The sequence below is a fragment of the Oncorhynchus tshawytscha genome, linkage group LG01 (genome assembly GCF_018296145.1).
Source record: "Oncorhynchus tshawytscha isolate Ot180627B linkage group LG01, Otsh_v2.0, whole genome shotgun sequence".
In the NCBI taxonomy this organism is placed as follows: domain Eukaryota; kingdom Metazoa; phylum Chordata; class Actinopteri; order Salmoniformes; family Salmonidae; genus Oncorhynchus; species Oncorhynchus tshawytscha.
This window is the reverse complement of record NC_056429.1, coordinates 57,152,796-57,169,387: the sequence shown is the minus strand read 5'-3', so window position 1 is coordinate 57,169,387 and position 16,592 is coordinate 57,152,796. Positions and strand designations below refer to the sequence as shown.

The 16,592-nt window shown below is 41.4% G+C and overlaps 1 protein-coding gene across 9 annotated transcripts in view; it reads left to right on the top strand.

Moving 5' to 3' along the window:
- Window positions 1-16,592, top strand: part of LOC112253879 (collagen alpha-1(XIII) chain) — a 111,737-nt gene that overhangs the window by 94,045 nt on the left and 1,100 nt on the right. For 5 of the 9 annotated variants that reach the window (XM_042323497.1, XM_042323492.1, XM_042323482.1 and 2 more), the window contains 6 exons: window positions 1,441-1,476; window positions 2,818-2,913; window positions 3,025-3,078; window positions 3,385-3,420; window positions 6,624-6,710; window positions 13,650-13,688. In XM_042323497.1, coding sequence (XP_042179431.1) covers window positions 1,441-1,476; window positions 2,818-2,913; window positions 3,025-3,078; window positions 3,385-3,420; window positions 6,624-6,710; window positions 13,650-13,688 — 348 coding nt within the window. Of the gene's footprint in view, window positions 1-1,440; window positions 1,477-2,817; window positions 2,914-3,024; window positions 3,079-3,384; window positions 3,421-6,623; window positions 6,711-13,649; window positions 13,689-13,937; window positions 15,324-16,592 lie in introns of those variants that run through there. The other 4 variants (XM_024426130.2, XM_024426003.2, XM_024425942.2 and 1 more) reach the window with 3 other exon arrangements.

Sequence of the window (16,592 nt, the reverse complement as noted above, 5' to 3'; positions counted from 1 at the left end):
TGCAGCATTGAAGATCCCCAAGAACACAGCGGGTTCCATCATTCTTAAATGGAAGAAGTTTGGTACCACCAAGACTCATCCTAGAGCTGGCCTCCCAGCCAAACTGAGCGATCTGGGGAGAAGGGACTTGGTCAGGGAGGTGACCACTCTGACAGAGCTCTATCGTTCCTCTGTGGAGATGGGAGAACCTTCCAGAAGGACAACAATCTCTGCAGCACTCCACCAATCAGGCCTTTATGGTAGAGTGGCCAGACGGTAGAGTGGCCAAGCCACTCCTCAGTAAAAAGGCACATGACAGCCCGCATGGAGTTTTCCAAAAGGCACCCAACGACTCTCAGACCATGAGAAACAAGATTCTCTGGTCTGATGAAACAAAGATTGAACTCTTTGGCCTGAATGCCAAGCATCACGTCTGGAGGAAACCTGGCACCATCACTACGGTGAAGCATGGTGGTGTCAGCATCATGCTGTAGGGATGTTTTTCAGCGACAGGGAGACTAGTCAGGTTCGTGGCAAAGATAAACAGAGTAAAGTACAGAGAGATCTTTGACTAAAACCTGCCCCAGAGCGCTCAGGACCTCAGAATGGGGCAAAGGTTCACCTTCCAACAGGACAACAACCCTAAGCACACAGCCAAGACAACGCAGGAGTGGTTTTGGGACAAGTCTCTGAATGTCATTGAGTGGCCCAGCCAGAGCCCGAACTTGAACCTGATCGAACATCTCTGGAGAGACCTGAAAATAGCTGTGCAGCAACGCACCCCATCCAAACTGACAGAGCTTGAGAGGATCTGCAGGGAATCATGGGAGAAACTCGCCAAATGCAGGTGTGTGAAACTTGCAGCATCATACCCAAGAAGACGTGATACTGAAATTGCTGCCAAGGCGCTTCAACAAAGTAATGAGTAAAGGGTCTAAATACTTATGAAATGTGATATTTCTGTTTTTTATTTGCAAACATTTCTAAAAACCTGTTTTTGCTTTGTCATCATGGCGTATTGTGTGTAGATTGATGAGGGGAAGAATCTAATCCCTTTTAGAATAAGGCTGTAACGTAACAAAGTGTGGGAAAAGTCAAGGAATCTGAATACTTTCCGAACGCACTGTGCATGATTCAAACTGCTTTGAATACGGGGCATCAACCATAGAAAGAAGTTGAACCATGCATATGTATTTGAAAGACATTGAAAACTATTTTATCAAAAGTCAGGACTTAATTATTTGATAGAGAAAATTAACTGCAGCTATAAACAGAGTTACTGGCAGTTACTGTTTCTCATGTCATCACAACACCATCACCCTTCATCAACAACTGGATGTGTTTTATTGAGTCACACGAATCACTGCTTCACTCACCCCTCCCAACCCTCTCCACACCTCCTCCCCCTCTCCCACCACCTCCCTCCCACCTCTGCTCTCTAACTGTTTACACACTGTCCAGGGAGCTCATGGTTTAGACGGCAGGCCTGGTCGAGTGGTGAGTGGCTCAAGTCCTGTACCCCCCAACACACACTCCTCCCCTACCCCGCCTCTCCTCCCCTATTCTGCTCCCCACACGACTTGCTTGTCTGTCTGTCTGCGCTGGTGTCTTGTCTGTCTGCTTGTCTGCTTGCTTTCCTCCATGCTTGTCCTTTTTTGTTATCTGTCTGATTGTCTGCAGAGAGAGAGCAGTTCTGTTTTTAGGCACTCTTCGAGGATTGCTCTGGCATAGGGATGATATTCACATGACTGTGTCCCATGTCTGTATGGCAATGGGACGTGTCAGGGTACTAAAATGGACCCTTTGCGTCTGCTCTCAATACTTAGAAGCAGTTAAGAGAAAGAAATAGTCCCCTTGTACATTACACGTTGAATCCTAGCTTGAGATTTGCATGTATAACCTAGACTTCTGCCTAAATCATGTGTTGATGTCAATGGAAGATTTATAAGGACATTTAAGTTACGCAATCAGATCTCAACATTCAGCCTACTTGCATAAAGTCAAACTGTTTTGATTGTCAGAGTTCATGCCATTGCAAATCTTCAAAAACAGGTGTCTTAACAGTGTCTCTCCTGCAGTGTAAAGCTTTGAACTGGTTGTGATGTCATACCAGGAGAGCATGCTGGGATGCTCATGCTGCATGTTAATATGCATACAGGACAGTATGGCGTAATGGCTCCCCAATGCTATATGCTGTACATACTGTATTATCTGCCTGAGATGCAAGGTCCTCCTGTTGAATCCTGACTTCCACACACACACCGAGAGAGAGAGCTGCAGCTGAACTCAATGTTTTTCTCCTTTTTTGTTACTGTTTATTCTTTAGCTCAACAAGCTTGGTGTAACATGCACAGTGGGATAACCTAGAGAAGACCACTACCTAATCAATCGGTTATGATTTGATAATGGTCAACCGAAACAGAATTGGATAACTACTCTTTTGGCACTGAAAGACATGCTCCGGTACTTTAGCGACGAAGAAAGTTTTTTTTTTTTTTTAACCCCCTGCTTCGGGCCTGGATTGTCAATGTGTCATTCGTACATGCGTAATCTATGAGCAGAATTACGGTCTTACCTCAATTAGTCGCGAAATGCCTAGTTTGAAAGCAACCCTGTGCCAGCCCCCTAGCAATTTTCAGGGACCACTTTTGGATCGTGAGTGCTACTTTTAGAACTACTGGCTAAAAAGTATACAAAAGGTACTGGAGAATCTCTTTAAGTGCTCCGGAAGCTTGTTGAGCTATTGATGATGGAAATGAAGTAATCCATTTTTATTTTGATGTCCTCCCATTGTCATGTCTGCGTCCACTGAGGGTCTGTCTTGTCATTACCTTACAGGGTTTAATAGGACCAGTTGGTGTGGCAGGGCCTGCAGGACCAAAGGGGGAGAGAGTGAGTACTCACATCACTGATCATCATCACACACCGACACATGTACGTACACACACACGCATACGCACACAAAAGTAGCACACACACCACATAAGAGATTTCAGTCAAAACAGCTTATTTATCTATTTGAGATGAATGTTGTTGTTTTTTCAGGGTTTCATGGGAGATTCAGGAGTCCCAGGACCAATTGGTCCTCAAGGCATCCCTGTAAGTAGTTCCCGAAGTATCAAGAACATCAAATAAATACAGTATTGCATTTCCAGCATTTCATTTATCAAGTGAACAATATCTTGACTATCTGAAAGACAATCAGTGGCTACATGTTGAATGAGCCATCTTGAACATCATATAATACTTCTTTCAAGTGACAGAGGAAAACATGAATCTTCCCTTAAATCAAGTCTTAAGGGAATGAGTGGATCAAATTGATTGACAGCACAAAGCTATACCTCACGGTAACATCTCTGATTGCTTGCACAGGAACTCATAATGTGTTTCATTTCCCCTCCTCAGGGTTTTGTAGGACCACAAGGATTCAAAGGGAACCGGGTAAGACAGCAGCTGACAATGATGTGTCTTCCGGAGCTAAATATTATTGTTCAAACAACAGGACGAAAACATGTTCTGTGCTTAATGAAGTACATTTAGTGCTTCTGATAAACTATGGTATTTAACATGGCTGCTGATCCTCCATGCTCCTACTCAACGCTAGATATTATTCTCCCACATATTCCTCATTGAAAAGCAGTACTCATTTTTCATTTGTCTTTTTGGGTTGTTCAAGAGTAATAGTTGTTAAATTGCAAGCCCATTGGAATGTCAAGCTTAAAAGCATGGTGGGCCTATATTAGGTGATATGAGCAGGACCATGGTGGGCCTATATTAGGTGATATGAGCAGGACCATGGTGGGCCTATATTAGGTGATATGAGCAGGACCATGGTGGGCCTGTGATTATGGTGGGAGGTGATATGAGCAGGACCATAGGTGATATGAGCAGGACCATTGTATTAGGTGATATGAGCAGGACCATGGTACTGTAGGCCTGTATTAGGGGATGTGAGCAGGACCATGGTAGGCTTGTATTAGGTGATATGAGCAGGACCATGGTACTGTAGGCCTGTATTAGGGGATGTGAGCAGGACCATGGTAGGCTTGTATTAGGTGATATGAGCAGGACCATGGTAGGCTTGTATCAGGTGATATGAGCAGGACCATGGTAGGCTTGTATTAGGTGATATGAGCAGGACCATGGTAGGCTTGTATTAGGTGATATGAGCAGGACCATGGTACTGTAGGCCTGTATTAGGGGATGTGAGCAGGACCATGGTAGGCCTGTATTAGGGGATGTGAGCAGGACCATGGTAGGCTTATATTAGGTGATATGAGCAGGACCATGGTGGATTCAAAGGCTCTCTTAATTAGGAAAATCTGAATCAAAATGTTAATGTGAATATCAATAGCTTCATCTTTTGAATATCCCATTACTACAGAGGAAAAAAGAGATGTGCTCTTTGATAGCATGTGTGAGTTTATGTGATTCATATAGTGAAAGTGACCTTCAATGGTCTTTTAAGTGATGTTTGAAGAAATTATATTCATGTCCTTTACCTTTGCAGTGGCCTTTTTACCTCAGAGTTCAATGAATCTTGTTCAAATATGCAAATATGACTGAGGTAGTATAAATTAAGTCAGAGATCAAAAGAGATTGAAGATGTTCAACCTTGATAATGAGATGACTGGAACATGTGAACGGACACATCAAAGAACTTACAAAATGATATTCTATTTACTCTGAAGACCAGTCAAAACGTTGTCTTATAAATTGTCCTTGGTTTACCTTGTGCCGTCGTATCTGAATATTCTGTTCTTACTTCAAGTAATAACAGAATGCTATACCCTCATTTTGTAAAATAGCCACTGCAAAATAAAATAAGAGTATGCACTTTAATTATACCAATGTATTAAATAATATTTTACACATGCCCCCCCCTTCCCCTTGGAGAATGTTTGTTTCCTTCCTATTAACATCTGATTTAATATTCTGACTCTCTACTTAAAAGTCACAACATGTCATTGACCCTCCCAGCACTTCCAACTGGGCTCTTGACAGCAGGAAATATATGACATTGACTCTAATGTGTACTTCCTATTTGTGGAACAATTTTTTTTGCTACTTTGGGGTGTAAAAGAAAGGATAAGAGATTGATATGAGGTATTTTGTTAAACCAGTTGGAGGTGCTGTGGCCGGCTGTGGGATCCTGGTGCTGTTTTTACTCTTGTCCTGTTTTCCTTTGTTTCCGCAGGTCTTCCTATCCCCTTTTCCTCCCCTCCACCCTGCTCTGTTTTCCGCGGCTCTTTTTGCCGGGTCGTGTTGTCCTCTCTCTCCCTCTCACACACCCTGGCAACCTGCTCCTCCTGCATTCTAATGTCGTAATCTGGGGTTAATCTTCCTCCTTCTCCACTTCCTCATCCACCTCTTCCTCATCCTCCTCCTTTTCTCACCATTTACCTTCCCTGCAAGCCTGTAATCTCCTCTCCCTTGGCTGGCAAGTAATGTTCCCACAATGTTGCCGCAACGTTAGCCAATGTTGATGGTTTTCAGGCAACATTGAGGCAAAGTTGTGAGAGGGTTTACATGTTTGCCAGGTTTATTTTTCTTCCAATTCCAATTCCTTCTTGATAAACTCGTCCAACCCCTAATCCAACCCATTCAAACGGCCTTGATCTTGGTGAGCGGATGTTTGAATGACAATGTGGTCAGGTTTTATACGATTTCATCACCATATAGAATAGTTTGCTTTGGTTGGAAATATTTGATCTGCTCCCAGTAGAGAACTAGGTTAATGAAATTAGAATTTATTGTAAACCATACAGTTATACCTGTAAATATAACTGTAACTTCAGCAGTAAAGGAATAACATTTCTTGAAAGAAAAATATTAGCTTTTGAATACTCTAAGTGGCTTGTTTACTTGTAGCCAGCCCAGCCACCTTCAGTGGACACAAACAACAATGTCTTTCCGTTTCATAATTTGGTTCTCATTTTTGGGGAATGGAAACAGTATTTTTGGGGATTGGGATGATAAGGGAAAATAGTAGAGCGATACTATTTCTGGTATTTCTATGCCATATTTTGCACGGTGCTGGCTTTATAGTTTGGCAACTGGACATAATCAATGGTGTCTTTACTCAAATGAGGTTTGTGGTCATGTTCTTTGTCAGGTCTAGAGTACAGTATGTGCAGTGAAACATGATGATCAGTCACTCGCAGTACAATGCACCGCAGAGAGCCAGCTTTCTAAATGTGATATATGACAATTAAGATATTGTTATGTTACTATGTGGGTCATCAAGTCTATGTTGTGTTAGGGCTAGTGATACCCTCGTAATAATCTATACAGTGGTCGTTGATGAACCAATAAGGTGTTTCCATTCCTGCAACAACCTCCTGTGAAGGTCACATTAGGCACTTAAGGAACCCGCTCACCAATAGCATCGGCCTGTATCCCTACTCCCTAACTCCCTCCACTTACTTTCCCCACCACAAATTTCTGAAACTTCAGTACTCTCCTTCGTAAGCTCAAAAAAGCACATCAATCTTTTAAATACCTGTAAAATGTCTAAATTGCTTAGGTAAGAATTCAAGCTTCATGATTGTGCTTTTAAAAAAAAACACATATTTGCTTACGGTGTGGATGAGCCAGCCAGGAGGAACTAAAGCCTGTCTCTTTTAATGCAATGTTGTTTTCAGGGAGAGAGGGGCAAGAAAGGCAACAGGGGAACTAAAGGGGATAAGGGAGACCAAGGAGCACCCGGATTAGATGCCCCCTGTCCGTTGGTATGTCCTGCGTTCAATGTGCAGCCAGGAGGCAAAAGGAAGGCGCGACCCTCGGAATGCCATATAACTTGCAGTGACAATCAGTAGTCTCTGAATTCTGATTCGGACTTCCTTTTGCCTCTGATGATAATCGACTCTAATAGACCCTGAAGTGGTTTTTGGTCCAAACGTCCTCTACAGTGTTAAGTCCAGCGACACAAACTACAGCAGTGATGATCATTTGGTATTCAGTGAATGCCTGGATGATTATGAGTTCTGAATAATTACCCCAGGACCAGGGACCATAAACTATCAGAGGGGGTTTCTTTTCAGGGGTAAGACTAACAGGAACTTGGCCCATTCTTTCCATTGAGTCTGTTCCTGTCAGTCTCAGGCCGCTTGCATGTTTAAGTGTGTCTGTCGTTACAGGATTCGGTCTGTTCATGGAGCGGCAGCAGGTAATCTCATTGGCCAGCAGGGGGTACTGCTCCTAAAGGAGGGGCAATGTGCAAATGTTTACAAAGTTGATTTCACAAACAGGGTTTCCGAGGCTTTAAAGGAGAAAAGGGTGAACCGGGCCTACCTGGCCTGGATGGGCTGGATGCCCCTTGTCCTGTGGTATGCTTCCTCTCTTCCTTTCCTATCCATCACTTTGGCTTCCCTAACCACCCATAACAATTCCCTTCACTCTCTTATTCGCTTTGCTGTAGGTATGAGTAAAAGCCAATATAACAGGGCTGCGTGAAAATGACATTGAGCTAACCCATTAGTACCGTTAGTTATGTAACAGGTTATTACCCCGAAAAAGCAACGCCTTTATTAACCAAGTAGGCATGCGCAGACTTCAAGTTCTTGAATAAGACGTAGCTATTTACTACAAATACTGCTTAGAACACTTGTTTAGATGAACTGTGCATCATGATTTTTCCCTTTTACTAACATTAGTAATTGATTTGCTGAGAATGCTGTTATTTTGTCTTGCAAGGGCAGCAGAACACCTACACTAATTAATGGTGTGTTACAGAATCTATTTTCTTGATCACAACACGTGATCCATTCAGTGACTTTTGTTTGAAAATGTCAAATACCCTTAATAGTTAATGGCTTTACTTTTCATTATTTGTATCCCTGTCCCACTCGCATGGCACCCTTTTCCCATCTTGTCCCTTACCTTTTTGGCCAACAGAACTGTATTGGGAAAGATTATCTTGGAAAAACCAGGGCCTCCTCATTGATTTTCATTCAACCCTGTTTTGAGTTTGTGTGTTGAAAAGGAGAAGGGGAATGGAAGGTTTGATTCATTCATAAAAGTTGAATGAGGCCTCCCGAGTGGCGCAGTGCTATAGGCATCACTACAGACCTGGGTTCGATCCCAGGCTGTGTCACGACCGGGAGACTCATGACACACAATTGGCCCAGGGTAGTCCGGGTTAAGGGGAGGGTTTGGCCGGCTGTTCTTGTCCCATCGCGCTCTAGCGACTCCTTGTGGCGGGCCAGGTGCATGCACGCTGACTCTGGTCGCCAGTTGTATGGTGTTTCCTCCGACACATTGGCTTCCAGGTTAAGCTAGCAGTGTGTCAAGAAGCAGTGCGGCTTTGCGGTCGTGTTTCGGAGGACACATGGCTCTCGAGCATCACCTCTCCCGAGTCCGTACGGGAGTTGCAGCGATGGGACAAGACTAACTACCAATTGGATATAACGAAAAAAGGGGGAAAAAGTAGAGTTTGAAAGAATTTATACTATCAAGTATTTTCACACATACACATCTACTACTGCGCCTGAGCAATGGAGCTAATGGAGCTGCTGTATCCACACTTTCTGGTAACTAAGTGGGGGCGCAAAATGATCATAATCCAATGGGTCATTTCTTATTATTTTCAATGATTAACAATGTTATGAGCTAGTATGTATTAAAATAGATGTGCCCATTTGAAATATGCTTTAATAATGAAGCGATTGTGTCGATTGCACCCTGTCGCCTCAAGATGAATTGTTTTGACCACTCTAAAGTTTCGCTTCGCTCCCGTGCGCCACTGTTTTAGTTCAGTGCAGTTAGAAAGCACTAATTGCACCACTGGTGTATAAAATGAAAAGGCACCTGCAAAAAAAAGAGTTTATCTATTTTGTTTTGCTGTTGTTACATTTGTATCGTTGTGAGCGGCATGTATCATTTCACTTTGCCTGAACACGGCCCGGGCATGTCTTGGCCCGGGAATGTCTTGGCTTTGCTGTATCGCAGCCTCTGATTCTGAATAGCTTTCCATCAGCGTATGAAAGGTTGCACCTTTGCAGGTAGCTTGTGGGCTGTCAATAAGAAGCTCGCAATTGAGGAATAATCAGTAGGCCTAATATTACATGATTAAATCTGTGAAATAATTTCACCCCCCCAAGCTGTTTACAGGCATTCAACACCCTTCTGCATTTTGCCATCTATTTTCCCAACATCAATCAGTTAAAATACATTGTTCAAATGTTTTCCTTCAGTTACAAAAGTAACAGTCCTGGGTGAGCCCCATATGCGAGCGCACCATTGTCGCTTTGCAGTTGCAATGTAGTCAAGCTGTGTAGGCTACATAGTGCCTTTGGAAAGTATTCAGACCCCTTCACTTTTTCCAAATTTTGTTACGTTTACATTTAATCTGAAATGGATTAAATAAATACAAATCCTCATCAACAACTACACACAATACCCCATAATGGCAAAGCAAAAACCTGTTTTAGAAATGTTCTAAATGTATTAAAAATAAAAAAACATAAATACCTTATTTCCATAAGTATTCAGACCCTTTGCAATGAGACATCCTTGAGATGTTTCAACAACTTGATTGGAGTCCACCTGTGGTAAATGCAATTGATTGGACATGATTTGGAAAGGCACACAACTGTCTATATAATGTCCCAAAGTTGACAGTGCATGTCAAAAAACAACTTTATGGTAGACGGAAGCCACTCCTTAGTAAAAGCATCACGTCTGGAGAAAACCTGGTGCCATCCCTAAGGTGAAGCATGGTTGTAGCAGCATCCTGCTGTGGGGATGTTTTTCAGCGGCAGGGACTGGGAGACTAGTCAGGATCGAGGGGAAAATTAACAGAGTTCCTTGATGAAAACCTGCTCTCAGGACCTCAGCCTGTGGAGAAGGTTCATCTTCCAAAAGGACAACGATCTTAAGCACAAAGCCAAGACAACGCATAAGTGGCATCTGGACAAGTCTCTGTATGAGCTTGAGTGGCCCAGCCAGAGCCTGGACTTGAACCCGATCGAACATCTCTGAAGAGACCTGAAAATATCTGTGCAGAGCTTGAGGGGATCTTGAGAGAATAATGGGAGAAACTCCCTAAATACAGGTGTGCCAACCTTGTAGCGTCATACCCAAGACATCTCGAGGCTGTAATCATTACCAAAGGTGTTTCAACAAACTACTGAGTAAAGGGTCTGAATACTTATGTAAATGTGATATTGAATTTTTTTGCAAAAAATTACAAACCTGTTTTTGCTTTGTCATGATGGGGTATAGTGTGTAGATTGATAAGGGAAAATGTTTAAAATTATTTTTAGAATAAGGCTGCAACGTAACAAAATGTGGAAAAAGTGAAGTGGTCTAAATACTCACCGAATGCACTGTACAGTATGTGCCTAAGCCCACAAAGCACAGGATCATTTGTATCTGGATAAAACAAACAGCTCTCATTGGTAAGTAGAATTGACAAAATAAGCCATTTCTACCCTATTTCCATCAAATATGTAGGCTTCTGAGACAAGTTCATTTGAAACATTTTCATGGTGACAATGCTTCAAAAAACGGTGCCAAAAAAAGCCCTTGGAGTAAAAGCGGAACAGTCAAATAATGTGCTCGCTGAGAATACACTTTTGTTATTCCTCATACCTTTCATGATTATTCTGTTTCTTGACTTTTTGTTGTCAAATACACTGCTCAAAAACATAAAGGGAACATTAAAATAACACATCCTAGATCTGAATGAATGAAATATTCTTGTTAAATACTTGTATCTTTACATAGTTGAATGTGCTGACAACAAAATCACACAAAAATGATCAATGGGAAATCAAATTTATCAACCCATGGAGGTCTGGATTTGGGGTCCCACTCAAAATTAAGGTGGAAAACCACACTACAGGCTGATCCAACTTTGATGTAATGTCCTTAAAACAAGTCAAAATGAGGCTCAGTAGTGTGTGTGGCCTCCATGTGCCTGTATGACCTCCCTACAACGCCTGGGCATGCTCCTGATGAGGTGTCGGATGGACTCCTGAGGGATCTCCTCCCAGACCTGGACTAAAGCATCCTCCAATTCCTGGACAGTCTGTGGTGCAACGTGGCGTTGGTGGATGGAGCGAGACATGATGTCCCAGATGTGCTCAATTGGATTCAGATCTGGGGAACGGGCGGGCCAGTCCATAGCATCAATACCTTCCTCTTGCAGGAACTGCTGACACACTCCAGCCACATGAGGTCTAGCATTGTCTTGCATTAGGAGGAACCCAGGCCCAACCGCACCAGCATATGGTCTCACAAGGGGTCTGAGGATCTCATCTCAGTACCTAATGGCAGTCAGGCTACCTCTGGCGAGCACATGGAGGGCTGTGCAGCCCCCCAAAGCAATGCCAACCCACACCATGACTGACCCACCGCCAAACCGGTCATGCTGGAGGATGTTGCAGGCAGCAGAACATTCTCCACGGCATCTCCAGACTCTGTCACGTCTGTCACATGTACTCAGTGTGAACCTGCTTTCATTTGTGAAGAGCACAGGGCGCCAGTGGAGAATTTGCCAATCTTGGTGTTCTCTGGCAAATGCCAAACATCCTGCACGGTGTTGGGCTGTAAGCACAACCCCCACCTGTGGATGTCGGGCCCTAATACCACCCTCATGGAGTCTGTTTTTGACTGTTTGAGAAGACACATGCACATTTGTGGCCTGCTGGAGGTCATTTTGCAGGGCTCTGGCAGTGCTCCTCCTGCTCCTCCTTGCACAAAGGCGGAAGTAGCGGTCCTGCTGCTGGGTTGTTGCCCTCCTACGGCCTCCTCCACATCTCCTGATGTACTGGCCTGTCTCCTGGTAGCGCCTCCATGCTCTGGACACTACGCTGACAGACACAGCAAACCTTCTTGCCACAGATTGCATTGATGTGCCATCCCGGATGAGCTGCACTACCTGAGCCACTTGTGTGGGTTGTAGACTCCATCTCATGCTACCACTAGAGTGAAAGCACCGCCAGCATTAAAAAGTGACCAAAACATCAGCCAGGAAGCATAGGAACTGAGAAGTGGTCTGTGGTCACCACCTGCAGAACCATACCTTTATTGGGGGTGTCTTGCTAATTGCCTATAATTTCCACCTGTTGTCTATTCCATTTGCACAACAGTATGTGAAATGTATTGTCAATCAGTGTTGCTTCCTAAGTGGACAGTTTGATTTCACAGAAGTGTGATTGACTTGGAGTTACATTGTGTTGTTTAAGTGTTCCCTTTATTTTTTTGAGCAGTGTATATAGCCTACTCACTGTGTCTGTTGTTCAAAATGACCATTTTTAAATAATTTGCGAAATAGTAGCCTATTCCTGTTACTGCAGGCTACATATTTGTTCAAATGTAAAACCTTTTTATTCTCTCATCATTTAAAAAGGAAATATTCTACAGGTAGGCTACAGTAGAATGATTTGTGTGGTTATAAGAAACAAAACACAATTACGTTGTGTGTGCTGTGCCGTTCTTTGTTTCTATTTATCACATTAGGCCTACACAATAAGAAAATATGCAGGCAGTATAGGAGTAGCTTTTTGATTAAGTAGTTTTTATGAAATACATTTTTGAAGACCCCTGCTCTAGCCCAAACTGTTCGGATATGATCAATATTATCGGAGCTACATTTGATTATTTCTTTTGCACATTCATTCGGGGCCACAATTTATGGATATATAGAGTTGCCAAAGAAATTCTAATTTGATCCTGATAATGGTAAATGAATAATACATTGCCAATTTTATTTTTATGTGAACATAATCAGTGATCACATTTAAATGCAAAACTCCAGGTGGAATTTTTAAGTTGACAGTTTTTGTTCAATGCCCTTCCAGATAACACTGCCATATTGAGAAAATTTTGAATTTAAAGATAAACCAAAGTAATTTGTAATTGTACTACATTATTGTGATGACATTATTTGTGACAAAAAGAAGACGAAAACTCAATGTGCAACTAAACAATGCTTTTTATTAACCTACCAAGTGCAAAAGTATAATTCAAATCCTTATTAGGTTAAACAATATTATTCCTCCCAATTTATTTATTTTTTCGTCATTGTCATGTGTTATCCTGGCCACATTCTTAACAGTGTGGCCTGTCAGTCGATAACTGTAGGTGGGATTGTCAAGGGAGGAGCATGATATTTGTGAGAGTCACAGAGTTGGTAGGGTTTCAGATCTGTCAAATCAATCACTATGGGTGGGATTTTCATGGAAGGTAGTAGATTAGTAAACAAGTCATTAAAAAACTTTTCCAACATCATTTATTGTGACAAAACCTAAGAAAAGTAGTTGTGTTCTATTCATAAATATGGATTCCCCCGGTTATGAAACAGCGTTGCAGGAAAATGATTTTAATATTATAAAAGCCATAACATTTTCGCTCTCCCACTTTCAGAAAAAGTCAGTTGCCCATGTGTACCACTAGTTGTTTGGCTGGTAGTTGCTGCTTTTTAACACAATATGCATAGTACATTGCATAAATATTATACACATATACACACACTGTAGTATTATCCTGACCAAAGCATTTTTATTCAACAGTAAATTGCGTTGTGTTATACTGTACATTAAGTCACATTCTACAGTTTTAGCAGTGTGGGTAACACATTAAGTAGTTTTAACACAGATATAAATTCAAGGTAATGTAAAGTGTTACCTCAGAGTGTTTATGACTCACTCCCTCTCTTTCCTTAGGGGGATGACGGCCTACCAGTATCAGGGTGTTGGAATAAAGTAAGTGAAAGAGCGTCGGTTTCCTGCTGTGAACGCACGTTATCTGCATCTTGAGGTGATCAAGTGCTTGGCAGTTCTGCTTTTTAAATGATCCCCATGCTAGTATAATCAACAACCTCATCTATCATTTCTTCGTTTATACTGTAAAAAAAAAGGGCTTGTTATGAAATGTATTCATGTTCGATATGTCCTCAATGAACATTGCACGAACTAATGTGTGGTTTGTTGCCTCTTGTTTTCTCCTTGCAGTGACGATAACTTCGAGGTGGCACGTGTGATTGTACATAGAATATTTATTTTTGTACTTTGTATGTGCTTTCTTATACTGATGGAAGAAAAAGAAAATCATAACAATATGCCAGGAGTTTTGTACAGATTGTTTATTTTTATTACTTGTTATAATGTTTATGTATTGGATTTTATTTTAGAGCTATGCATTATGTCAACATGTTTGAATAAGGAAGAATTGCAATGTGGCTACATACAGCATGATATTTGTGCATAATGTGAATGGATATTGCCTATTAACTTATTGTATCATGTGATTTTGTTTTGTTGTGACCACGCTGCACTGAATTGTGGGGCTGGAAAGATGAAGTGTTGGCTTATTGAAACATCTTAGTTGAACCCTCTTTGTAGAGATCATAACCATGAAAATGAAAGGCACCGCAAATAATTGCTGTCTAAATATGTACACAACTCAAGTCACGGTGACAGACAGCACTGTATTTAGTCTGCACTGTACAGTATAGCCATTTAAATCACTAGCACACAGATACCCATGGATCTCATCCGATTTGAACCATTTAGGATTTCTGATATCATAAACGCATAACGTATCCTGAATACCCAGCATGCCACGCAAGCACATTTTGTCGCTTTCTCTGAAAGGGGATCTCATGAAGGTGGTTTCAACTAAGATTGCCAGACCATTTCAAGCTTTAATTGTTTCCACTATGGCAAAACTGACATTTTTAAATAGAAAACAAATACTTAGCATTTGCTGCTTTTTCACTGGCTGAGTAGTTATACAGCCAGAGTGACCAACCAATTCTAAGCTATAGCTTCACATATAACCTGACCTCAATTTGTCCAAGTTATCTGTAAATATTTTTGGGGGACCAAATCTAAGGGGCCACCCCCTGCTTTTTCACTATCAGGCTCTCTTTAACCATAGGTGTTTGCCTTTTTGTTAGAACGTTATCAAATTGAGACCAACCCATGTTACAGGCTTTCTCTTGGATGACTGAAATATTGCTGCTCACCTTTAAGGCATGCTGCTGCAACCAGCCACATAGCCTCTACGGCCAGTGTACCTCATCCATTTATTTATATGATGAAAGCCATTAATGGACAATAAATAGATATTTTTTGTTAAGAAGAAACAGACTTATTATTTACAGCGGTTTCATAGGATGTAGGGTCATGTCGCCCTCGCCCTCGCTAACTGTGTTTATGAATCAGTATTGAAGAAATGGATGAAGGGGACTGGAGTAGAGTTGCTGCTCATTGTAAAAAAAGCTCTGTGTTCTGCTCTGCCTGGAAATGTATAGCTAGATTAAGAGTTTGTCAGATTACCACCCTCAATAAAGTCTTTATCAGGTTCTTATACCTCATACTAGCGTGTGCCTTGTCCCCCCGCCTTGCCCTCCTTTGTGTTAGTTTTCAACCCATAGTTCATGGGAAATCATTGAGGATCTGTGTTCAAATGGACATGTATGTTTGTTGACCTAATATGTTCAAAATGACAATTAGAAATAAGCATACCATTTTTACAGTACATACAGTTGTGTGCTTTAAAAAACAACACAGTCAGGTTCATAATTATTGGCACCCTTGATAAAGATGAGCAAAAAAATACTGTATAAAATATATAATACAAATACTGAGCTATATTCTACGCTCCAAAAATTGGGAAATGATATTATTTTATACTAATACAATTGCTCAGAGAAATATATCATAAAAGTAATAGTGGTCAAAAACAGATAGGGGTCAAAATGATTGGCACCCCTGTTGTCAATACTCTAGCACCCTCCCCTTGTGAGTATAACAGCACTGAGCCTTTTTCTCAAATGTTTTATGTGATTTGAAAACATTTGGAGGTATCTGAGACCATTCCTCCATACAGAATCTTTCCAGACCCTTTGTATCCTTTGTCTGCTCTTACGGACTGCACTCTTAAATATTGTATTGTTTCATTTTGCAGTCACTTTTATTGTGAATAAGAATAGAATATGTTTCTGAACAGTTCTACATTTCTGTGGATGCAAGTCTGATGCATGCTACCATGGCATTAATATCGTACCCCCCCCCAAAAAAAAAATGCTAACCTCCCCTTATTGTAATGGTGAGAGGTTAGCATGTCTTGGGGGTATGATATAAAATGCTAACCTCCCCTGTTATTCTAATGGTGAGAGGTTAGCATTTCTTGGGGGTATGATCGTTGTGCATCTGTGTCTCTATTTACAATAAAATTGACCCCGAAATGACAATACATTATTTACCATTAATTTATATTGTGCATAGCATAGAATCCCTAATATAACCCAAACAAACTGAAAATGCATCCAACAAGTTTATGTAGTCATTGCATGCTATGAACATGGGACCAAATACTTAATTTTTTACTATATGTTATAAACTATATGTGAATTTGTCTAAATACTTATGATACATTAAAATGGGGGGACTAGATACTGTACACAAAGTGCATTCATTTCATAACAGTAAAACATGTATGAAAATACCCTCAAATAAAAGGTGACATTCTGTACTGTCACTTCATATAAAACATTTCACCTCAAATCCAAAACGCTGGAATATAGAGCCAAATTAAAGGTGTTGGCTTCACTGACCCAATAGGGGAGGGAGTGTACCTCCTTTTGTGTTGCATCACTTTGC